General features: G+C 40.1%; 1 protein-coding gene across 8 annotated transcripts in view; it reads left to right on the top strand.

The window, feature by feature from the left end:
* The window catches only part of ate1 (arginyltransferase 1), a 250584-nt gene that overhangs the window by 138765 nt on the left and 85756 nt on the right, over nucleotides 1-26063 (top strand). For all 8 annotated transcript variants that reach the window (XM_078223360.1, XM_078223355.1, XM_078223357.1 and 5 more), the window contains one exon: nucleotides 8767-8866. In XM_078223360.1, coding sequence (XP_078079486.1) covers nucleotides 8767-8866 — 100 coding nt within the window. The remainder of the gene's footprint in view (nucleotides 1-8766; nucleotides 8867-26063) is intronic.

Here is a 26063-nt window from a genome sequence, read left to right as displayed (position 1 = left end):
AGGAGACTTGGAGAAATTTGAACATAAAATGTAGAATTTAAATCTGAGGCATTCGTTAGCAAGCATAGGAGTGTGGTTAGAATACAAGCAGCAGAGCTTTGGACGAACTCAAATTTATGGAATCTGGAAGATTCTGATCAGGCGAACATTGAGTAGTTAAGCCTGGAAGGAATAAAATCGTAGATGAGAGATTCAGTAGCAGTTTGACTGAGGTGGAGATGGGGAATGTCCTGGAGTAGGACTTAAATCCCAATCTTCTGGCTCGAAGGCGAGGCCACCAACTGAGCCACAGCAAGTTGGTATTACCAGTATAGTATTACCAGAACTTGATAACCTGTCTTCTATTGTTATCAAGGGGCAGTGTTACATGATGTTAGCACCATATTTCAATATTCTTTTAGAATTTAGATAGGCATTTCATCATTTGAACACTTAGAAGCTGACCTGGATTTTTTTTTAAAAAGATCATAAGTTCACCTTGGACTGTCAGCAAGCATGCCTTTTCTAAGAAATCACATGACTTCAACTAACTGACCAACATGGCCCTAGAGGATGGAGAGCTGTTTGCTTATTTGAACTGCAATTACTTTAACTGATAGGGGAAAAATTGCTTCAAAGGCAAAGGCCTTAATGATTTACTGGGAATCACCTGACAGAGATGAGCTTTATGTATTGAACTTGTTTTTGGGAATGAACTGAGAAGGAGAAAGTTGTCCAACTTGCACTCTTCTGGCCTTGTCTTAAAACAGTAAGAAGTCTCACAACACCAGGTTAAAGTCCAACGGGTTTATTTGGCAGCACTAGCTTTCGGAGTCTCGAGCTCCTTCATCAGGTGAGTGAGGACTTGTGTTCACAAACAGGGCATATAAAGACACAAACTCAATTTGCAAGATAATAGTTGGAATGCGTGTCTTTACAGGTATCAAGTCTTAAAGGTACAGACAATGTGAGTGGAGAGAGGGCCAAGCACAGGTTAAAGAGATGTGTATTGTCTCCAGCCAGGACAGTTAGTGAGATTTTGCAAGCCTCGGCAAGTCGTGGGGGTTACAGATAAACCTGGGCTTGCAAAATCTCACTAACTGTCCTGGCTAGAGACAATACACATCTCTTTAACCTGTGCTAGGCCCTCACAAGAGATATGTATTGTCTCCAGCCAGGACAGTTAGTGAGATTTTGCAAGCCCAGGCAAGTCATGGGGGTTACAGATAAACCTGGGCTTGCAAACTCTCACTAACTGTCCTGGCTGGATGACATGATCTCCTATGTCAACAACAGCATGTATGTTGAGAAGGAGATATAGTGCACCATGGTTACAGACATGGAGGATGCCATTGTGACTTTGATTAAATTGGTTCTGGAATCTGATTTGAAAGATTCAAGCAGAGTTGACAGGATGATGGGTGTGAATTTGAGAGATGATAAATATTCAAGGTTGTTGGAGAGGAAATGGAGGTTGCAGATGTATTGGAAGTTTACAAAGCGAGAAGAGGGGTCAAGGGGAGAGGTCAATGATGATTCTTTTGAGGAGAGGTTGATGACAGCAGATTTGAAAAGGAACGGGACTGTAACTGAGCAGAGGGGCCAGTTTACAATGGCAGATAGCGTGCCCAGGAAGCTGGGTGGTCAGTAGATTAGTGGGAATCTTGACCTGTCAAGAGCAGGAGGTGAATCTCATGGACAAGATGAGCTTGAAGAGGGCATAAATGTAGATGGTAGAGAAACTGAGAAAAATGTGGCGACTAAATTGGCAGAATAGCCCAAATAATGCAGCAGCAGTCAAGTCATTGTTTTGTCTGTGCTTGTTAGAGAATAATATGTTTTCAATCGAATGTTATATAGTATAGAAATAGTTAGCCTTCTGTTCCCTTTTCCACTTGCTTAATTTTCTATAGCCTTATTTTCAATTATTTATTCCAGAATACAGGATAGTCAGAACAGAAAAAAACTGCCAAGAATTCTATTGTTAACAAATGTTGTGCCTGTCTGTCTGCACTGTTAAAATTAATTAAAATTTTAAAATTAACTAGTGAAATAAATTAATCTTGTTTGTTCCAGTTCAGGAGAATGCACAATCTCTGCATTCCAAAAAAAAAGCGCAGTTTATGCAACTATAAATATTAAACACAAAAAGCATTTTGGAAAATTAAATATTGTGCTTTAGTGGTGAGCATAGGGTCCTTGTGTATATATAACCTGATGTGAGTATGAATAGACTATGAACTCCCCAGTTGTTTCTTTCATGGTGCACAGTGACTGAAAAAGGGTATCTGCTTTTCTCATGACCCTTAATATGTTTTATTTTTCAAAATTTAATGTGGAATTCAATGTTAATTGTGGATTTGATACAAGCCCTGTTGCTTTCATTATGTGCTTCTATTTGTGGCGGACACTGTGGTATTGTTGCTGTGAGAAGCTGCATTCAGACTACCTTTTTCACTTGGGAATTTTCTACTGCAAATACTTCCTGAAGAAAAGAATGCTGCCTTGCATTAAATGTTTTGAATTAACAAACCAGTCCTAGAGAGCAGTGCCATCTTGCTCATTTTCTATAGCCTCTTCGTTGGACCTTGCAAAACTAAGACTTAAATAAGCTGCAAAATTAAAGGATTTTTGTGGTGCAGACAGTTGTCTTCTGGTGGTTTTAAGGAGCCAGCCTGAACTCAATAGCTCTTCGATCCTTATCAACCATTGGTTAGACAAAACCCTGTGTTTTCCTGAGCTCCAGCTGAACTTGGTCATGGTTTTTTAAAAGAAGGCAGATACTTTGTGAATTGAGAAATGGAATGTGATACTGCACTCAACATCAGTTATCTCACTCATGTTAGTACTGCTATTGTTATAAATTCAGTCCTGATGGACGTCAAAAAGAAAAAGGAAGACTTGTATTTATATAGGGCTTTTCATGACCAGCAGACATCTCAGTATTTTACAGCAAAGGATGTACTTCTAGGCAGTGCAGAAATGTAGGAAATGCAGAAGTTAATTTGTGCACGGCAAACTCGCAGAAACAGAAATGTAATATCTGTTTTTTGTGATGTTAATTGAAGGATGCATATTGGCCACAACACTGGGATTTCTCCCTTGCTCTTCTTTGGAATAGTGCCATGGCGTCTTTTATGTCCACCTGAGAGGGCAAAGATCTGAAAGACGACACCTTTGGCAACACAACACTCCCTCAGTACCGAACTGCAGTATTAGCCTTGATTTTGTACTCGAGTCCAAGCATGGGACTTGAACTCGATGCTCAAACTTGTTCAGTTGCAGGTGTAACATTTGTTTGTTAGCTCACAATCAAGTTCTGAAAATTTGAAAACAAAAATAACACATTTAACAAACCTCTTCTGTTCATTAGAGTTCTACAATAATGTTGTAAATAAAGGTTTTTAAAGTATTTATTAGTCACAAGTAGGCTTACATTAACAATGCAATGAAGTTACTGTGAAAACCCTCTAGTCGTCACACTCCGGCGCCTGTTCGGACACACTGAAGGAGAATTTAGCATGGCGAATGAACCTAACCAGCACGCCTTTCGGACTGTGGGAGGAAACTGGAGCACCCGGGGGAAACCCACGCAGACATGGGGAGAACGTGCAAACTCCGCACAGACAGTGACCCAAGCCGGTTATCAAATCCGGGTTCCTGGCACTGTGAGGCAGCAGTGCTAACCACTATGTCACTGTGCCACCCTATATAATGAAGGATTATATGCCCACAATGCCCATTAAATTAAATCACTACAGTAAAGATGTCTTGCAGAAAATGTAACTTTCAAATTATGTAAAAGAATTTTGAAATTATTTGTATGTACTATCTCTTTGTTCAAATTTAAAAGCCCGTCTACTAATTAAATAGCAAAGCTGATAAATATTACGGAGAGCATCCCAGTGCAAAATGCTACCTTGAAAAGGAAGGGAAATGTAGCATGTGCTTTCCATTTGATATTTCAAACAGTATCTTGTTGGATCTATTTTATGAAATGTTATCACTAACATTATGATCATTTAATATTATTACTATCGGGAATGACTCCATACATTCTGAGGCAGATTCAGTGTAAAAGATGGGAGGTGAATTACTTCTAATCTGCTTTAGAATCACTGTGGAGCTGCTTGAATGCACATTAGTATTAGTAATTCAGTGGGTAAAAGAAATGTTGTGAATTTATGTCCTGCGGTAATTTGCCCAAATAGCCATCAACATTCATAGCTGAGACTAGACCCTAAGTGTGATATAAGCGCTAAGGGGAAAAGGGAAGTGAGATTGCTTCGATCGTTCTCTCAGAGTTGGCATGGGAATAGTAACCTGAATGGCCTCCTTCTATGCTGTATCATTATGATTTTATATTGGGACAGTAGAACACATAATAGTTGAACCTGGGTCTGTCCTCACCTAATGTCCATTCAAGCAGGTGTGATCTTTGTTTCCCCTCTTTCCCTTCTCTTAAGCTGGGGATCAGTGGTGATCAGATTCTGGAACACTTCGGCTAATGTTAGTGCCAAAATTCCACCCTGGTTAAGATCAATTCATTCAATGCATTCTTAATTTGATGCATCCTAGCATCATTAAAATGAATCATATGATTTATTTAATGACTGCTCATGAGACCTTTCTGTGCACAAATTGGCTGCTGTTTCAGACATTTCAACTGTGAATAGATTTAGGCTAGACTCGGCGATAAAGCATTTAGGACGTCCTAAGATTGTGAATGGCATGATATAAATTTAATTCGATATATGGCATACTGTTAAAGGTACGGCGAGAGATGCAACACCATTAGATAGAAGTACAAAACCATAGGGAGAGGGAGGAAAGCACAGCTACATTAGAGAGAGGAACAGAAAAGGGCATTCAGAGAAATTGCTTAAAAGCACAGCAGGGAAGGAATGAATTAAAACACAAATGTGTAATATAGGAAATCGCAATAGACAATGACAAAGCAACAACTTGTGTTTATTATAGTGCCTTAAACATAATAAGATGTCCCAAGGCATATTGCAAGAGCATGATGACACCAAGTCACAAAAGGAGACATTAGGTCAGATGGCCAAAATCTTGTTTATAGACTTTGGTTTCAAGAAGTTCCTTAAAGGAGGAAAGTGAGGCAGAGAGGTTTAGAGATGGAATTACTGAGCTTAGGGCCCAGGCAACTATAAGCAAAGCCACCAGAGATGGAACAATTAAAATCAAGGATACTTGAGAGGCTAGAATTAGTTGGGTGCAGATATCTGAAGTTGTGGGGCTGGCAGAAATTGCAGAGAGAGGGAGGGGTGAGCGGCCATGGAGGAATTTGAAAACAAGGATGGGGATTTTAAAATTAAGATGTCTGTTGGAACAGTCTAATTTAAAAAAGGCATGACTGATGGTTTCAGCACTAGATGAGCTGAGGCAGGGGCAAAGTGGGGGTATGTTACAGAAGTAGGAATAAGTGGTCTTAGTCATGGTGTGAATATCTGGTCAGTTGATTTAGGAAAGGCATCGATTAAGAGGAAAAAAAGATTTGCTTGTGTTGAAGAGAAAAGAGATGTGGAACTGGTGCTCTTTTTCCCTAGAAAAATGACAGCAGAGACTTGACCAGATAGAGGCTATTAAAATTATGGAAGTGTTTAACAGGGTAGATATTAGAGAAAATGCTTCCACTTTTAGTGACATTCAAAAACTAAATATCATAAATACAAAGCAGTGGCCATTGGAGAGTTGACAAAACAGGACCTGGCAGGGAGACACATTTTCCCATCCACAAAGAACAAAGAACAGTTCAGCACAGGAAACAGGCCCTTCGGCCCTCCAAGCCTGTGCCGCTCCTTGGTCCAACTAGACCAATCGTTTGTATCCCTCCATTCCCAGGCTGCTCATGTGACTATCCAGGTAAGTCTTAAACAATGTCAGCGTGCCTGCCTCCACCACCCTACTTGGCAGCGCATTCCAGGCCCCCACCACCCTCTGTGTAAAAAACGTCCCTCTGATGTCTGAGTTATACTTCGCCCCTCTCAGCTTGAGCCCGTGACCCCTCGTGATCGTCACCTCCGACCTGGGAAAAAGCTTCCCACTGTTCACCCTATCTATACCCTTCATAATCTTGTATACCTCTATTAGATCTCCCCTCATTCTCCGTCTTTCCAAGGAGAACAACCCCAGTCTACCCAATCTCTCCTCATAGCTAAGACCCTCCATACCAGGCAACATCCTGGTAAACCTTCTCTGCACTCTCTCCAATGCCTCCACGTCCTTCTGGTAGTGCGGCGACCAGAACTGGACGCAGTACTCCAAATGTGGCCTAACCAGCGTTCTATACAGCTGCATCATCAGACTCCAGCTTTTATACTCTATACCGCGTCCTATAAAGGCAAGCATACCATATGCCTTCTTCACCACCTTCTCCACCTGTGTTGCCACCTTCAAGGATTTGTGGACTTGCACACCTAGGTCCCTCTGTGTTTCTATACTCCTGATGACTCTGCCATTTATTGTATAACTCCTCCCTACATTATTTCTTCCAAAATGCATCACTTCGCATTTATCCGGATTAAACTCCATCTGCCACCTCTCCGCCCAATTTTCCAGCCTATCTATATCCTGCTGTATTGCCCGACAATGCTCTTCGCTATCCGCAATTCCAGCCATCTTCGTGTCATCCGCAAACTTGCTGATTACACCAGTTACACCTTCTTCCAAATCATTTATATATATCACAAATAGCAGAGGTCCCAGTACAGAGCCCTGCGGAACACCACTGGTCACAGACCTCCAGCCGGAAAAAGACCCTTCGACCACTACCATCTGTCTCCTATGGCCAAGCCAGTTCTCCACCCATCTTGCCACTTCTCCTTGTATCCCATGAGCCTTAACCTTCTTAACCAACCTGCCATGTGGGACTTTGTCAAATGCCTTACTGAAATCCATATAGACGGTGTCCAGTCCATCCAAGTTGATTTTGCAGGGGCTTTGCCTGAATGCTTGCAGAAGGACACCAGCACATGTTTGATGGTCTTCCCATTGAATCCAGAAAATGTAGGGGAGGCGTGCTGATGGAATTTCTCTAGGGATCATATGTGCCACTGATGTACAGTCACCACCACATTGTGCAAGAGTGTGATAACTACAACTGCTCTGTGCACCAGAACTTCTGTTTACTTGCAGAGTCCCTTGTCAAACACTTGCTGTTGTAGTTTGTAAAAGATTCAGCTGGCACAGCTGGTCTGATTTTGGATAATCTCATCAATGGTGGCCCTTTGAGAGTGATGGCTGCCAAGGTATTTTTGCACCCTATTCCTTTATGGAATGTGGGTATCGCTGACAAGGCCAGCATTTACTGCCTATCCCTAGTTGCCTTTGAACTGAGTGGCTTGCAAAGGACAGTTAAGAGTCAACCACACTGCTGTAGACCAGACAAGGTAGGAATGGTAGATTTCCTTACCTCAGTGATATTAATGAGCCAGATGATTATAATTGTCATGTTCACCATTACTGAGACTATCCCTCCATTCCAGATTTTTATTAATTGAATTTAAATCCCACCATGGTGGGATATGAACCCATGTCCCTAGAGCACTTGTCTGGGTTACTGGTCCAGTGACATTACCACTACACCATCATATGCTTAACATATTTGTGTAAATGATATGTTGACAGAAGGAAGATTCTGTTCTAGTTCTTCTCCCCATCAAATCTCATGAAATAATAAAAATGCAAGGTTTTCTTGGTGATAAATCGAGCTTGAGTAATTCACCACCCATAACAGCAGCTGAATGCAGTGCACAAAGCTGTGATTGTTTCGAAGAAATTACAGCACAATAGCCTAAACATGTGCTTGAACTCTGGATTTTGGGAATACTGAAGCTCCCTGGATCCCGCCAAAATTCCAGCTAGCTAATCCTTTCCAATTCTGAATTCATAATAAAGTTTAACCTCCTCAATTTAAAATTGTTAACTCGAATTATCACTTTTTCCATAGACTTTTATCACGAGCTTCACACTTGGCTGTGTTTTTTTTTCACTTAGTTCAATTCTCTTAGCAGAGACTGCTTTGAAGTATTAAGAGAGCAATGTTTTCTATTAGTTTATTGTACAAAATGATGTCATGAATGGATTCTAAAACAGGTTGCAGCAACTCAAAATTAAATTTTAGAACATTGGTATTTCTCCCTGTCTTTATCTATATGTAGTACTTTAATTGTCCTTGATTAGTACTGTTTTTCATTATTTTCCTTCCAACCAGTTCAACTGCATACATAATCTAAATTCAAAGACTCGGTAAAAGAGACGACCTTACACTATTGGTGCAGGTTGTGTATTTGCATATGAATTGGCTCTGCAGCCTGAAAAGTCTTTTCTTTGGCTTGTTTAAAAACCAGAAGAGGAAAATGCCCTTATTCTTGCTTGTTTTGCTGTCTTCTGCCCAGCTGGGGCTGATGGCAGGCACTGATCACTTTTTTTTAAAAATAGGGTGCATGAATATTAACTAGAAACTGCTAAATAGGGCCTTTAATCACAGGCTCTTTGAATTTCAGATCAGGCACTTGAAAAGAGGAGATGCTGGCGGAATAGAAGCTTCAAGTGTTGCTTGAGATGACTTTTTGAATGCTGTCCCCTTGCTGAATTAGTACATTCTTGTTGTTTTCCATTCTCCTGCATCATGATGGTGGGTGCCGAAGAATGAAATTGATAATGTTGAACCTCAAAGAAATATAGCACACGGATGACTCTAATGTTGGTTTTAGTGAATTTAAATGCCATATTAATTTTAGTATTATATGTTGTATATTCTAGGGAAATTGCTTTTACAACTCAGCTGCAGAAGACAGTTCCCAATCTCTGTCATTATTATATGGGCTTCTATATCCACTCGTGCCCCAAGATGAAGTACAAGGTAATTAAAAATGTTTTGTTTAGTTCCACTGTCACTTCTTGTCGTTAAAAAATGAGTATCTTTCAACTAAATTCAACACTATATACAGTTATATAGGTATATTTTACAGAAATGTGTACTGGGATATTTCGGTTACTGTTGGAATGAGATGGTCCAGCTTTACACAACACAAAATCACCAAATACTGGATTCTCCACATGGCTAAGAAATTTAAATACAGTTGGATGCCAAAGCTTGCTGATATTTTGAAGGAGAATGATGATGTGACATTGAGATGGGGGGGAGGTGGTATTGAAATTGGCTCTCGTCTAGTTTTGGAGTTTGGATGCTGTTGGGGTCCCATGATGGCGGCTGCAGGACGCACTCATAGTTCTGATGCAAAGTATGTTAGATGCCATCTTGGTAAAGGATTTAACAAACCAAGGTTAGTATTCATCTTAAGCATGTAGATTAAGTAGATCATAGAGCCATAGAATGACCACAGTGCAGAAGGAGGCCATTTGGCCCATTGAGCCTGCACCAACTCTGAAAGAGCATCTTACTCAGCCCCCCCCTCAATAACCCCTGCACATTTATCATGGCTAATTCACCTAACCTACACATCTTTGAACTGTGGGAAGAAACTGAGACCCAGAGGAAACCCACGTAGACACGGGGAGAATGTGCAAATTCCACACACAATTGAACCCAGGTCCCTGGCATTGTGAGGCAACAGTGCTAATCACGGTGCCACCGTGCCACCATGTGACGTCAATCAACATGCAACACCGGTGTGCAGCTCCCGGGCTGCATCTTGGAACTACTGTTTTGGCTGGCAGAATAGAAAGACAATTTGAGTAATTCTAAGGCCAGTTTTTCAGATAATTCTACTATTTTTTCAGTGAATTATGCAGCAGTGACTAACTCTTAGGTTCAGCACCCAACTTAAAAGATACCTGAGAATTTATTTTTTTAAATTTGGGGATCAGCAAAAACATATACACATAATATTTAATATATTTAGTTGTAGAAGCAATGTAGTGATATGTGTGCTTATACCTGTGATGACATATGAAAACACATGCCAGGAGAAACAGATTAATTTAAAGCAACGTGTCTTGGCAGCAAGCCGAAGAATTGACCCTAATGGGCAGAGCTGGCACTGAATGTTCGCGCTTTTAACTTTATAGAAGTATTTTAGCATTATTTTTAAGTCTCATACTTTAGATAGAATAGCTGAGAAACTATTTTCATGTTGTATTCATGTAGTAAGCTAACAATGTCAAGAAGCCATTTTGTTCTAATAGTGGGTCAAAGAAGCCATTTTGTGCTAACATTGGACCAAAGAATTCATTCTGTGTTGTGTAATTAATGATTGTACAACTAATAAACAGCCAGAAATAGTTGATTGGCTAAATAGTGTACTTCAATTAAGTTATGACTCAAGAATTAGTAATTGATCAAGTTGTTATGGCTCGGTTATATTCAACTATCTGTAAGCTTGTTTTAAAATGTATTAATTAGCCATTGCAAATCCTGCCTGTGGGTACCGAATCAAATCAGGTTCTGTGATGCTAGCTCAGCATCTCTCTGGCCTTGACCATGTCAAAGTTAAGAAAGGAGAATTGGCAATTATGGGGAGTCAAAGAAGGAAGACTGTAAAAGTTGCATTGTTACTTTAGATTGACAATGTATGCAGGTGGCTAAAATCCAATGAAAGTAATTCAACAGTGAAACTGACCAATTGCAACAGACCAAATTCAAAATACAGTCATGGTAATTTAGGGATTAAAAGTAGAGGTTCCTGTGACATCTTTGCTAACTGGTGTCATATCAGAATGAATAGATGTGTTCTCTATAAGGCATCTCCTGGTGAATTTGAAGAACTGGTCACTCTAGAACAAAGAAAATTGCAGCACAGGAACAGGCCCTTCGGCCCTCCAAGCCTGCACCGACCATGCTGCCCGACTTAACTAAAACCCCCTATCCTTCCGGGGACCATATCCCTCTATTCCCATCCTATTCATGTGTTTGTCAAGACGCCCCTTAAAAGTCACTACCGTATCCGCTTCCACTACCTCCCCCGGCAACGAGTTCCAGGCACCCACTACTCTCTGTGTACAAGATCTGCCTCGTACATCTCCTTTAAACCTTGCCCCTCGCACCTTAAACCTGTGCCCCCTAGTAATTGACTCTTCCACCCTGGGAAAAAGCTTCTGACTATCCACTCTGTCCATGCCTCTCATAATCTTGTAGACTTCTATCAGGTCACCCCTCAACCTCCGTCGTTCCAGTGAGAACAAACCAAGTTTCTCCAACCTCTCCTCATAGCTAATGCCCTCCATACCAGACAACATCCTGGTAAATCTTTTTTGTACCCTCTCCAAAGCCTCCACATCCTTCTGGTAGTGTGGCGACCAGAATTGAACACTGTATTCCAAGTGCAGCCTAACTAAGGTTCTATCGAGCTGCAACATGACTTGCCAATTTTTAAACTCAATACCCCGGCCGATGAAGGCAAGCATACCGTATACCTTCTTGATTATCGTCTCCACCTGCATTGCCACTTTCAGTGACCTGTGTACCTGTACACCCAGATCCCTTTGCCTATCAATACTCTTAAGGGTTCTGCCGTTTACTGTATATTTCCTATCTGTATTAGACTTTCCAAAATGCATTACCTCACGTTTGTCTGGGTTAAACTCCATCTGCCATCTCTCTGCCCAAGTCTCCAACTGATCTATATCCTGCTGTATCCTCTGATGGTCCTCATTGCTATCCGCAAATCCACCAACCTTTGTGTCGTCTGCAAACTTACTAATCAAACCAGTTACATTTTCCTCCAAATCATTTATATATATATATATATATATATATTACAAACAGCAAAGGTCCCAGCACTGATCCCTGAAGAACGCCACTTGTCACAGCCCTCCATTCAGAAACGCACTCTTCCACTGCTACCCTCTGTCTTCTTTGACCGAGCCAGTTTTGTATCCACCTTGCCAACTCACCTCTGATCCCATGCGACTTCACCTTCTGCACCAGTCTGCCATGAGGGACCTTGTCAAAGGCCTTGCTGAAGTCCATGTAGACAACATCCACTGCCCTACCCTTATCAATCATCTTCCTCGAAAAACTCGATCAAGTTAGTGAGACACGACCTCTCCTTCACAAAACCATGCTGCCTCTCATTAATAAGTGCACTTATTTCCAAGTAGGAATAAATCCTGTCTCGAAGAATCCTCTCCAATAATTTCCCTACCACTGACGTAAGGCTCACCGGCCTGTATTTACCTGGATTATTCTTGCTACCCTTCTTAAACAAAGGAACAACATTGGCTATTCTCCAATCCTCTGGGACTTCCCCCGCAGTAAGAAGTTTAACAACACCAGGTTAAAGTCCAACAGGTTTATTTGGTAGCAAAAGCCACACAAGCTTTCGGAGCCCCAAGCCCCTTCTTCAGGTGAGGGGCTCCGAAAGCTTGTGTGGCTTTTGCTACCAAATAAACCTGTTGGACTTTAACCTAGTGTTGTTAAACTTCTTACTGTTTTTACCCCAGTCCAACGCCGGCATCTCCACACCATGACCTCCCCCGTAGCCAGTGAGGATGCAAAGATTTCGCTGAAGGTCCCAGCAATTTCCTCCCTTGCCTCTCTCAGTTTTCTGGGGTATATCCCATCAGGCCCTGGGGACTTGTCTACCTTGATGTTTCTCAAGAACCACAATACCACCTCCTTTTTGATTTCAACATGACTCAAACTATCTACACACCCTTTCCCAGACTCATCATCCACCAAGTTCTTCTCTTTGGTGAATACTGACGCAAAGTACTCATTTAATACCTTTCCCATTTCCTCTGGCTCCACGCATAGATTCCCTTCCTTGTCCTTGAGTGGGCCAACCCTCTCCCTGGTTACCCTCTTGCTCTTTACATATGTATAAAAAGCCTTGGATTTTCCTTAGTCCTGCTGGCCAATGCTTTTTCGTGACCCCTTTTAGCCCTCCTTACTCCTTGCTTAAGTTTCTTTCTACTTTCCTTGTATTCCATAAGGAAACACTCTAAGGTTCACCCAAGTCTGCAAATCCTACCATTTGTGAACTGGAAACAATTGAGTTAGTTAAGTATTTAAACTCCACCTTCTATATTATATTTCTTAATTCAAATATATTAAATTCAAATTATCGTGGGACTGCATGGTAGCACAGTGGTTAGCACTGCTGCCTTACATCGCCAGGGATCCGGGTTCAAATCCGGCCTCGGGTAACCGTCTGTGTGGATTTTGCACATTCTCCGTGTCTGCATCGTTTTCCTCCAGGTGCTCTGGTTTTCTCCTCCAGTCCAAAGATGCGCAGGTTAGGTTGATTGGCTATGCTAGATTGCCCCTTAGTGTCAGAGGTCTAGCAGGATAAATACGTGGGGTTACGAAGATAGGGCCTGGGTGGAATTGTGGTTGGTGCAGACTCGATGGGCTAAGTGGCCTCCTTCTGCACTGTAAGTATTCTATAATTCCAAATCTAGAGCTCTAGTCTCTGTTATGATTAAAAACCACAGAAATAAACTTTTGGAAATCCAGATGTACTACATCTACTAGTTCCCCTTATCCTATCCTGCTGGTTACTTCCTCAAAAAACTTTACTAAATTTGTCAAATAGGTTTCCCCTCTGGAAAACCAGGTTGATTTGTTCTAATCGTAAGACCTTAAGAAACAGGAACAGGAGGAGGCCATTCAGCCCTCTCGAGCCTGCTCCACCGTTTAATAAGATCATGGCAGATCTAACACTCACCAAGTCCACTTTTCTGCAGTAACTCTGTAACCTTTTAGTCCCTCTAATTAAAAATCCATTGATCTCAGCCTCTCAAATATTCAAGGACTAAGCCTCCATAGCTTCATGGGATAAGAAATTCCAATGTTTTGCCACTGTTTGAGAGAAGAAATTCTTCCTCAAATCCATCTTAAATGAGCACCCTCTTATTCTGTGACTATGCCCTCTCGTCCTACACTTGCCCATGAGTGGAAACATCCTCCCAAATTTGCTCTGTCTAACCCCCTAAGAATCTTGTATGTTTCAATCATATCATTTTTCACTCTTCTGAATTCCAAGGAGTTCAGACCCAACCTGTTTAATCATTCCTCACATGGCAGTCCTTCCGTGCCCAGGATCATCCTAGCAAACTTCTTCTGTTCAGCCAATGATAATATATCTTTGCTTAAACTGTGCACAGTATTCTAAATGGAGCCTCATTTGTACCTTGTACAATTGCAGCAATACCTCTACTTTTATATTTCAACCCCCTTGAAATTAAGCCAGCATTCCATTTGCCTTCCCTATTACCTTCTGCATATGTATGCTAGCTTTCCTGATCTTATGAACAAAGACCCCAAAGTCCCTTTGTTCTACAGCTTGCTGCAGTCACTCTCTCTCTGTTTAAGTAATAGTCCACCTTCTCATTCTTTCTTCCAAAATGAACAATCTCACATTTTCCCATATTGAATTCCATTTACTAATTTTCTGCCCACTCAGTTAACCTGTTAATATCTCTCTCTAAACCAGATCCTTCTTGCAACCTGACTTCTCTCCCAGACAAAACGCATGCAGACACGGGGAGAATGTGCAAACTCCACACAGTCACCTGAGGCTGGAATTGAACCCGGGTCCCTGGTGCTGTGAGGCAGCAGTACTAACCACTGTGCCACCCCTTGCGTTGTAGCCTGTAGTTCACTGCTTTTTCTCTCTCCCTCCTTTCTTGAAAAGCAAGTAATGGCAGTAAACTCTTCCAGAAACCAGTTGTGATCATGCAGACCTTCTGAGAACAGCAGTAAATTCTATTTGCAGTTATCTCTAAATCTTTCATTTTTTTCTTAAGGATGTTGTTAGAATGATTGGATTGTGAACAATTTAACATTGTTTAAGGATAAAAATCAAGACTATACATACAAACATGAATATATTTCCTTCTCGAAAAGGTTTATTGAATTCGAAATGTATGTTTGTGCTATTGGAATGGAATATGTCATCCCATGACGCATGTGATCATTTGTTCATTTTTAAACTTTTCAAATCCAATGTGAATCAAATAATTTGTACTTGATTCACCTTCAGTTCTACAGCTGTGTCTGTGATATACTGAGTAATTTTATTGCTATTTGTTTAGGTTTGAATTTTTTAAAATGCTGCTTGTTATTTCTAAAACCTTCACTGTATACCAAAGTATTTATGCATCATAGTGAATGTATTACTCCCTGATTCTGTCGACTTATGTTTTGGAGAAAAACATTAATGGCAAACCAAGTTGAGATTTGATATTTCGTCAAATTTTCAATGTCACAGCCAGTGTCATCTGCACTGGTATGAGTTGTTCTGTTGTTAGGAACACAAATGCACTATATAGAGTACTAGGAATCTCTTGGCAGTAAATATAAGTGATTTTCAATATTTTTAAGTTTTTAGTTGCAGAGAAAATCTTTGAATACTAACACAAGTTGAGATACATTGTTGGATCTTAACACTTCGGGACTTAAGTGAAAATGTGAACTGTTCCAAAATTGTACTCTAATATTCTGCATATTGTACTGCAGAATAATAGTATCAAAACACAAGGAAATCATATGTTTCAGACTGTTTTTATAGCAACTTGAGTGTCTCATGAATGATCGCTGCTGCCATCTATGTTTTATAGCTCTGGAAGCTGGAGGATTAGATGGACAGCCTTTGATGCATTTAAAAGGAAACTGTTCAATCCTTCCAACTAACTTTCCATCAAATTTGATGGGGAATGGACAATGGCAGCGCCTAGTGTATGACAGATTTTATTCTTGTGAGATGTGAATGTTATTGGCAAGGCGAGCATTTGTTACTCTAATTGCCCTTGGGAAGGCAGTGGTGAGCCATCTTCTTGAACAACTTCAGTTCATGTGGTGTAGGTACATCAAAGTGTTGTTAGGAAGGCAGTTCCAGAACTTTGACCTAGAAACAGTGAAGGAATGGCAAGATAGCTTCAAGTTGGCTTGGAGGGTACAATCATAAAGAGCAGGAAGCACAATTATGAGCTTTTATCTACATTACATTGACCAGGGATAGGGTAATTGAATCTTGCGCCTGTTTTGGGGGGCAAAACTTCATCAGTACAAGAAATGAACTTGCACATGGTGATGTTCCCATGCTTCTGCTGCCCTTGTCATCTAGAGGTTATGAAGGTGCTATTGAAAGTGCCTTGGTGAGTTGCTGCTGTGCATCTTGTATATGTTGCACAATATTGCTACTGTGCTTTGGTCGTGGAGGGAGTGAATGTTTCAAGTGATGAATGCAATACTGATCAAATGGGTTGCATTGTCCTGGATGGTGTCCAGCTTCTTGAGTCTGGGGGGGAAAAAATTTTAAATCATTATCGATGTATAAGGAAACCTTGGAGAAGAAGAAAAAGCAAGCTTCAGGATGAATTGTCACATAGGTGCCTTAATAGTATTTTACGATTCACCAAATATAAAATGTTCAATTCTCAAATAGGTAGGGATCATACAAAAGATACAGACTTGCATTTATTATGGTCACAAGAAATCCGAATGTGCTTTGCAACCAATTAGGTGGTACCTTTGAAGTACAGTCAGTATTGTAAATTTGCGCACAACAATATCCCACAAACATCAATTTGATAATGACTAGTAACCTATTTTAGTGATAATGGTTGATGTCCCAGCCTCTGACCGGGTTTTGTAGCCGTGGTATTTATAAGGCTAGTCCAGTTCAGTTTCTGGTCAATGGACACCCTCGGATGTTGATGGTGGTGGATTCAGTGATGTTAATGTGATTGAATGTCAAGAGGGAATGGTTAGATTCTCCCTTGTTTGAGATGGTCATTGTCCAGCTCTTGTATGGCACATCTGTTATTTGCTGCTTTTCAGCCCAAGTATCAATGTTTTCTAGAAATTGCTGCATGTGGACACCTACTGAATAATGCTTTATTATTCGCGTTAATGAAGATGATTTTGTTTTAGTGACAATGATCTGTAAAACTTGTGACCTAAGTATTTGGCGGTGTCAGCAATAAAGGATAAAAATGAATTGTGAGACTCAATTTATAAGCCTGATAGCTCCCTTGATTTGATTTGATTTATTATTGTCACATGTATTAGTATACAGTGAAAAGAATTGTTTCTTGTGTGCTATACAGACAAAGCATAGCGTACATAGAGAAGGAAAGGAGAGGGTGCAGAATGTAGTGTTACAGTCACAGCTAGGTTGTAGAGAAAGATCAACTTAATAGGTCCATTCAAAAGTCTGATGGCAGCAGGGAAGAAGCTGTTCGTGAGTCGGTTGGTACGTGACATCAGACTTTTATACATTTTTCCCGATGGAAAAAGGTGGAAGAGAGTGTGTCCAGGGTATGTGGGGTCCTTGATTATGCTGACTGCTTTTCCAAGGTAGCGGGGAAGTATAGACAGTCAATGGATGGGAGGCTGGTTGATTGATGGACTGGTCTTCATCCACGATCCTTTGTAGTTTCTTGTGGTCTTGGACAGAGCAGAAGCCATACCAAGCTGTGATACAACCAGAAAGAATGCTTTCTATGGTGCATCTGTAAAAGTTGCTGAGAGTCATAGCAGACATGCCCAATTTCCTTAGCCTCCTGAGAAAGTAGAGACATTGGTGGGCTTTCTAAACTGTAGCGCCGGTGTGGAAGGACCAGGACAGGTTGTTGGTGATCTGGACACCTAGAAACTTAAAGCTCTCAACCATTTCCACTTCATCCCCTTTGATGTGGACTGGGGCATGTCCTCCACTATGCTTTCTGATGTTGATGACTATATCCTTTGTTTTGCTGACATTGAGGGAGAGATTATTGTTGTTGCACCGGTTCACCAGATATCTCTTTCCTGTACTCCGTCTCATCATTGTTTGAGATCTGACTCACTACGGTGGTATCATCAGCAAATTTGAAAATCGAGTTGGAGGAGAATTTGGCCACACAGTCATAGGTGTATAAGGTGTCACTTCTGATGTCACTTCGGACATTCAAGAGCCAACAACATAGGTATTTGTGGGGATATAGTGGAAGAGATAGGCTGTGAGAAAATAAAGAAATACTTTTTTAAAAATTAGCAATTTTGCATACCAATAAATTTGCTAGAATGCTTGCATATCCATACGTTGATATAAATAGTTAAGTAAATTCTGAGAATGTATGATACTACAAAACAATTTCCCAGCTTTAAATTAGACTGTGGAAGAAAAGTGCCAAAGGGTAAAACACAAATAAATAGTGAAGGATATTACAAAGGAAAATGCCATATGAATATACATCACTAAAAGCCGAATAAATAAAAGTGGCATTGAAATATTGGCTAATGAGGGCCCTTCCTTAATGATCTGGAGGATTTTGTAGTGAATGTAGGCTGTGTTCAGATTTTGTGAAGTTGTTCCAGTGCAATAGGAAAATTACAGACAGTCTGATGACTGGTATTATGGGTCTAGGGTATCGTAGACTTAATCACTTTATTGATAATCTAGTTTGCACATTAACACAATTCCTTTTGGAGCTGAACAACTGGTACACATGTCCCTACTACATTACTTTAGTTCCTGAAAACAAGTATTTCTTTAGGTAGGTGTTCCAGCTGCAATCACAATCCAGACACAAAATTTGGCCAATGTAAATGAAACAATTACAGCCAATATACTCAGTATGACTTTCAGTAATAATACATAGCCAAATGTCAGCTTTCTGAAACATTAAACAGAGTCATGACAGCAGATTCTAGACAAAGATTTATTTCGCTTAGGTTAGTACAAAGGAACGCTAAAGGTTTAGCCTAATTTGAGATACTGAAAGGTAGACATGTCTGGTTTACAGATAACAAAAAGGGTGAGTGGAAAATTGGATCAACTGACATGTAGTGTATTGTGTTTTAAGTTCACTTAATGTTTTTTTCCATTCAATTTCTTAAACCATGATATCAACAAACTACATGATTATATATCATGTATTATCTTCTTCTCCTTCCCCACCTCTAAATTTTCTACACACTCTTGATGGTTGCATATGCCGACAATCTTCCAGTATATTGTCTGAATAGACATTACATATGTGATCCCAGGAATTAGATGTGGCCAGGCTAAATTGGTAGCCATAACGTGGAGATGCTGGCATTGGACTGGAGTAAGCACAGTAAGAAGTCTCTCAACACCAGATTAAAGTCCAACAGGTTTATTTGGTAGCACAAGCAACAAGCTTTCGGAGCGCTGCCCCTTCATCAGGTGAGTGGAAGTTCTGTTCACAAATAGTTCTGTTTGTGAACAGAACTCCCACTCACCTGATGAAGGGGCAGTGCTCCGAAAGCTTGTGGCTTGTGCTACCAAATAAACCTGTTAGACTTTAACCTGGTGTTGTGAGACTTCTTACCAGGCGAAATTGAGCATGGGGCTTGTTGACCATAACTGATTGTGACCAGGCCCTCACTCAAAATCAAAAAATACGCATGTTCCAGCAGGGAGCAATGGACAGTGATCGGAAATGCTATTGCCCTCAATTAGTCCATGATGTAGCAAATCCTACCTTGTAATCAGTTTCTGTGTAAAGACACTTGAGCTGAATATTTTATTGGGTTTATGAAATTTAAGATCCCTAGTTTCAGACTGTACCTCTTCAACCCCCAGTCATCACCACCAAGTGCAAACATCTTCTCTGTCTACCCTATCAAACCTATGTCTAATTTAAAGACCTCTGTTAGGTCACTCTTCACTATTCGAGGGAAAATAACTGTACCCTGCTCAGCCTTTTCCCCATCGTTATCACTGCTCAGTTCTAATATCACCCTTGTAAACATTTTTCGAACCTTCTCCAGTGCCTTTTTGAAATAGAGACCAGAACTAACTGTTTGTTCATAGTACTCCAGGTGTGTAACCAAGATTCTATACAAATTTAACATAACTTCTCCACTTTTCAATTCATTGAAATGGACTCTAGCGTCGTGGATGCATTCTTTATTGAATAGTTAACTTGCATTGGCACTTTTAATTATTTGTGAATGTGTGTCGCACTTTACAAGGAGGATGTGCCCTCGTTATTTCCTCCTCATATGTAACACCTTTCATTTGTACCTCTATTATTTATTTCAGCATTTATAATCTAAAATTTCATGTAAACATTTCCACATCACCCTTAGTTGAAGCATTTCATAGAATTGCTGCAATGCAAAAGGGGGCCATTCGGTCCATCTGACTCTCCGAAAGAGCATCTTACCCAGGCCCACACCCCCACTCTATGCCCGCAACCCTGTGCAATTTCATGGCTAATCTACCTAACCAACACTTCATTGGATGATTAAAAATGCCTTTTCGAAAAATAGTTACCATTTTTTCCTCAATATTTTTAAATGAAGTTTTAAGCAACATTCAAAATCATTTTTCAATTGATCATTTAGATTTCTGTTCCAAGTTAGAATTGTCAATGATGAGATGAAATTTTAACTGAAAAATTCATTTTATGGTTTGTTTTCAAATAATTAAATAACCCAATAATCCTTTGTTCTGTACAGAGATATACCGTTTGCACATGTGGCTCTGGTATCAAGTCCAAATCTAAATTTTTAAGATATTGGAAGTCATGAATTAAATTACCCAACACACAAAAGACAAATGTATACATGGATTTAGCGAAATTATGATTTCGTTACTATTGCCATTCCTCTATGCATGACCTAATTGCAGTTAGAAATAATTAATATCAACCAATAATTTTAAATAAATTTGTATTGACTTTAATTATCATGGAGGATTTGAATTCCAGCTAATGTCAAAATGTCAAACAATGTCAAAAATTTGAATGAGAAATCTGCAACATGTCCCCTTTCATCAACTCTCCTTCTCTTGCCCTCGTCTACAGTAATTGTCCACTTATCCTCCCTGAATTTTAATGCAAGCCCTGCCATCAGTATTTATTCCTACAACTTTGACCTCACTGTCTCCCATAGTCTTGATTACTTTTCCAATCAATTCCTTATAGGCCTAACTACCCGTATCCACCCTGGGGAAAACCTTTCCGCTCCGGTTCAGTTATGAATATATTTTTAAGTTTTTAACTGCCTTTTCTTTGGGCTAACCTTCATCGCAATATCAATGCAGCTCTTGATTTGTCTGATGACTCCCTTCTCATTTCCACTTCCAGAAACCTATAACATTCTGGAGAAAACATTGCTTTTAAGATGGGATGTGGGTGTCCCTAGCTAGGCTAACATTTATTGCCCATCCCTAATTATCCTTGAGAAGGTGGTGGTGAGCTGCCACCATGAACTGCTGCAGTCCATACAGCAATGATATAAATGTAATCAGTAAATTTTCATTGGGGAATGAGTTAAGGTGGCTGCCTAGATTTTTCACTAATTTGGTTCTACTGCTGTTTTGCTAGTTTTTCTCACTGTTGATCCTCTAGTGAACTTTGTCCTGACTAGTACTTCTTCAATGGTGGAAAATGTTTGAGCCACACCACTTATTTCTCTTATGCTCTGATTTTTACATTGTGGGCCATCAATAACAGAAAAATAGCCAGACAAGTTAATGTTGAGTTTACTAAATGAGTAATAACGGAACAGGAGATTTTAATATCATACTACAATGTTCAACTCCTCAACTCACAAAATAATTTTAGATGTATTGCTTTATATCCTGTCTTAGTACGATGAGTTTAGTTTTAAGAGGTTTTGCCTGCTCCATAGAGCCTTGACCTGTTCAATTCCATGTTGATAGCATGAGAAGAACAAACAAGCACAGATTGCATTAGTTAAAACACCGCCCTTTTGATCTTCGAAGACTAAGAGGGAGTCATAGTTAGATATCAAATGCACATCGAGTTTTTTTGTTGTTGCTTATTTATCCTTTCATGGAATGTGGAGTTGCTGGCAAGACCGGCATTTGTGATAAAACCTTTGAGAGTACATAGGTTGGTGGAATGGGCAGACATATGTGGCAGATGAAACGTAATGCAGAGGATTAATTTTGGTAGGAAGAATAAGGGGTGGCAGTATAAAAGAACTTGGGTGTATAGGTACACAAATTGTTGAAGATGGCAGGTTGAGGAAGTGGTTTAAAAAGGCATACAGGATCGTAGGTTTTTGTAAATAGAGGCATAGTGTTTAAAAGCAAGGAAGTTATGTTGACCCTTTATAAAGCAGCACTTCAGCCTCAACTGGAGTATTGTCCATAATTCTGGGCACCACACTTTCGGAAGAATGTTGAAAACTTCAGAAAAGGAAAAGCAAAGAATGGATCCAGAGATAAGGGATTTCAGTTATGTGGAGAGATTGGCGAAACTTGGGTTGCTCATGAAGAAGAGAAGATTGAGAGGAGATTTGACAGAGGTGCTTAAATTCATGAGGGGTCTCGAGAGTGGGTAAGGAGGAACCGTTCCCTTTGGCATAAGGTTCAAGAACCATAGGGCACAAAATAAGTTAAATGTCAAAAGAACCAACTACGGCATGAGGATCTTTTATTACGCAGCAAATGAGTAGGATCTGCAATGGACAGCAGCCCGAGTGTGTGGTGGAGGTGGATTCAGTCATAGCTTTCAGAAGGGAATTGCATCTGAAGAGAAAATAATTGCAGGGTCACAGGAAAAGGACAGGGGAGTGGAACGAGTTGAATTGCTCTTGCAGAGAGCCATTTTCTGCTGTAAACATTCTATGATTCTATTAAGAAAGGAGCTATTCCATGAATGATGCACATGAGAATTAATCACTTGTAAATTGTGACCCCATCAAGTCATGAGTTATAATCTGTTTCAGAAATGCCTTGAAATTAAATTTCTAAAAGCATGTTATCTCTGAGGAAATTAATATGCTAGCACAATGTCAGGCAGTAGATTATTTTCACAAATGTCATAAAAAAATCTACTTTATATCTCGGTCATGAGGAAAAATAATTGAGCTGAAAGTACCCTTGAACTGTGATATCTAAGGCATCTGCACAAAAGCAACAATCTCTGCCCAAAGACTATTAGCTTTCTGAGAATGATAAAACTAAAAGAGCAGTTTCTGCTGACATCAAACCTAACGTAACAGTCTCCTATTTTAATAAGGTGATTGCTCAGAATGGTGTAGTAAAACTAGTGAGGTCTGATATGGTGAAATGTCATCTCTGGCAAAAAGAAAAAATGGCTCAATTTACTTTCTAGACATTGTAGCTAAGTAGAATGATACTTTGATTACAGTGGAACTATAGCCAGTATTTTCCACTCCTTGGCTGATGTTCACAATATTGTGTAGATCTATAAAAGTACAATTTCTAATCATGAAGAACTGAATTTTTTAAATTTAAAGTGATAAATATTTAAGAAGGAAATAGATTAATTTTTAGACCCTAAAGATGTTGAAGGGGTATGGAGAGAGCACGATAGTATGGTGTTGAGATAGAGGATAAACCATGATCTTATTGAATGGTGGAGCAGGCTCAATGACAGGATAAATGACCCAATCCTGCTCCCATTTTCTAGTTTCCCTTACACAGTCGCATCATCATCCATTTGTCCACTTTATACTAATCCCTTATATTTACTCCTCTTGCTTCTTGTTACTTTCTGTTATCCTGCTGTGTTTTTATTTACAGTTTTGTTTGCTTTTTTCCGTTTTCAAATCATTTATGTACAGTGTAAATAGTAATGATACTCTGCTAATCATTTTCTTGCATACTGATGCAGCTTTTAAAAAGAGCACCCATTTGCTTCCTCTGAGCCAATTTTTGATTCACTCCGGAAGTCCGTCCCTTACTAACAAATTTAGTGCCTCCCAGCTACTGGGTTAATAGCATGAATGATACTATGTCAAGAAGTTTTCCAAAATATAAATATATGGTGCCTACCAATTACCCAATATTTTCTCCTCAAAAGTGTTGTTGTAAATTTGACAGACATGAAGCTGATGCTGACTGACTGATCCATTTTTCTTTGTGCTTTACTTGTCCCTCCATCAAATTCTCTTTATTTTTTCCAGTTCATGAATGTATGGGTTTATGATTATTTTAAATGGGAATTAATTTTGAATGGGTTCATTTTGGAAAAACACCACTTGATTTTAATCAAAGAATTTTTACAGTTTATGGCTAATAGGTAGAGAACGCCTAATTAAATTGCATATGTTTAGCATGATTTTTTCCATAAATAGTAGTAATGTTAAAACAGTATAACATTTTTACATTTTCATAACGTGTATAAAACTGTAAAAAACTTGGAAATGAATTCAATATCCAGTCTTAAGCAAAATACTGCAGAGGCTGGACGTCTGAAATAAAAGGAAAAACTGCTGGAAACACCTGGCAGGTTTGGCAGTTTCTGTGGAGGGGGCAAAACAGAGTTAATATTTTATCAGAACTGATTAAAAGGTCACGATCTGAAATGTTGGCCTGGATCATCCAATGACACCAGCACATGTGCAATATTTACCTGGAAAATTTACCGAAGATAGAATTCTGCATCTTGAGGCCCTCCAAGAATGTCTCCAACATTGACTGTAGTACCAGAGACTTGGACTAAATGCACTATACTTGTCCAGATACTTACCCCATCCTTCTCCCATTGTTAATCTCAGGCATTGGACAGTGATCAACAGTGGGGACTTTATTAGGAAAGCTTAACCTGCTCCCTCCCCTCTCCCAGCCCCCAACATTGGTCACTCTCTTGCACCTCTGTGATAAACTCTCCCTGCACCTCTGATAATGCTCACTCTCCCCTCTCTAATGCTTGCCCCCATGTCTTCACCACACACCTCCCCACCCACCCCTGATCTTCCAGCCCCACCAAAATTGACCACAGCCGCAAATTCCCCGACAACAGGGCAGGGGGAGCCATGCAAATTGCCATTGTCTTTGGCAGGACCAGAGAATCCCACTGGAAATCAATGGCAAGCCACCTCTATCATGGGGAATCCCACCGTGGTTGGGAAATTCCAGCCTTAAACTTTAGGAAAAAAAATTCAGGATCTTAAAAAAAATTGCCATGACATGGCAAGCATGTGGATCCTAAGGGGAGTTACTTGAGCTGGTGGCATAAAAAAGGGGCAAGGCCATGCCACTGCTTTTCTTTGCCAGTTCTCCATGTGATTTCTGCAAGGTGACTTTCTCCACAGTCTAGGACAGGAATGTCTGGCTAGAAGGATGAAGAAAGGTAAGACCGCACATTTAATCATGGTCAGCAGTGACTACTGTGGCATTGCCACTGACCAGACAATCTGGGATGTTAACTTTGTTCCTCTGTCAATAGATGCTGCCAGACCTGCAGACTATTTCCAGTATTTTCTGTTACAATATAATCAGCCTGCCACATATACAGCAAAATTGCAGTCACTGTTTAAGTTAGGTTGTAATTGCCAGAGAAGGCTGAGAGTTTTGATATAGTGAATAGGAAAAAAACATTTCCTTTGCTTGGGGTGTCAGTGATACCGGATCGTCAATTTAATGTTGTCACTCAGAGGCTGAGAGAATTTGTGAGAATAGAACATTATTAGCACTGGGTCATCGGGACATGGAAATCCTTGTTACAGGATTGGTCAGAAGCGGAGGAGGCTGCATCCTTTCTTTAAAAGATTGCGTAAATATTTGAGGCAGAGAAGGATGCAGAGAATGTGGGGCATTGTGATTAATTTTGGATTGTTCTACCAAAGACCTGCTACAACTGTGGTTGTCTGTGCTGTAAATATCCGTGATTTCTATGCAAGACCTCTGCTACCGGTGGTTTCATACGTCAGTGCTCAGGAAAATCACAATGGTGCAACTCCCAACCTTGCCACTTTCCTATTGCTGCACACCTAACATTGTTTTACAGTGATGTGAAAATTGTAGTCTAAGATGAGAAAAATCTCAGACTTTGGAGCTGAAACGTAGTGATGTGCTACATGCAGGAATATACATACACACATATTCCTGAAATCTCACCGTGAGGCAGAAGGGCAATGAACCAAAAATCTCAATGGACTCCTAAAAGCAACTCGATAGAAATTAGGTGTAATTTTTGGGGACTTGTTGCCTGAGGCTTTTTTCTTTGACAGCAGTTTACAGATAGAAGTCAGGTTGAAGACCCAAAGGACTTGGAAAACCTCCACTCTTACTGTTTGTATGTTTCTGTATTGTTGTTTCTTTGTGTTCAAAGATTTTAACAATTTGTTTGGTCAGTGCTCATGGAATAGTGCCCACATGGATTTGTAGACAGAGCGTCTCCAACTCCACAGGTTAGTT

This window comes from Mustelus asterias, chromosome 11 (assembly GCF_964213995.1).
Source record: "Mustelus asterias chromosome 11, sMusAst1.hap1.1, whole genome shotgun sequence".
Classification (NCBI taxonomy): Eukaryota; Metazoa; Chordata; class Chondrichthyes; order Carcharhiniformes; family Triakidae; genus Mustelus; species Mustelus asterias.
The sequence above is the reverse complement of the archived record's forward strand: the minus strand, read 5'-3'. Positions and strand labels throughout refer to the sequence as shown.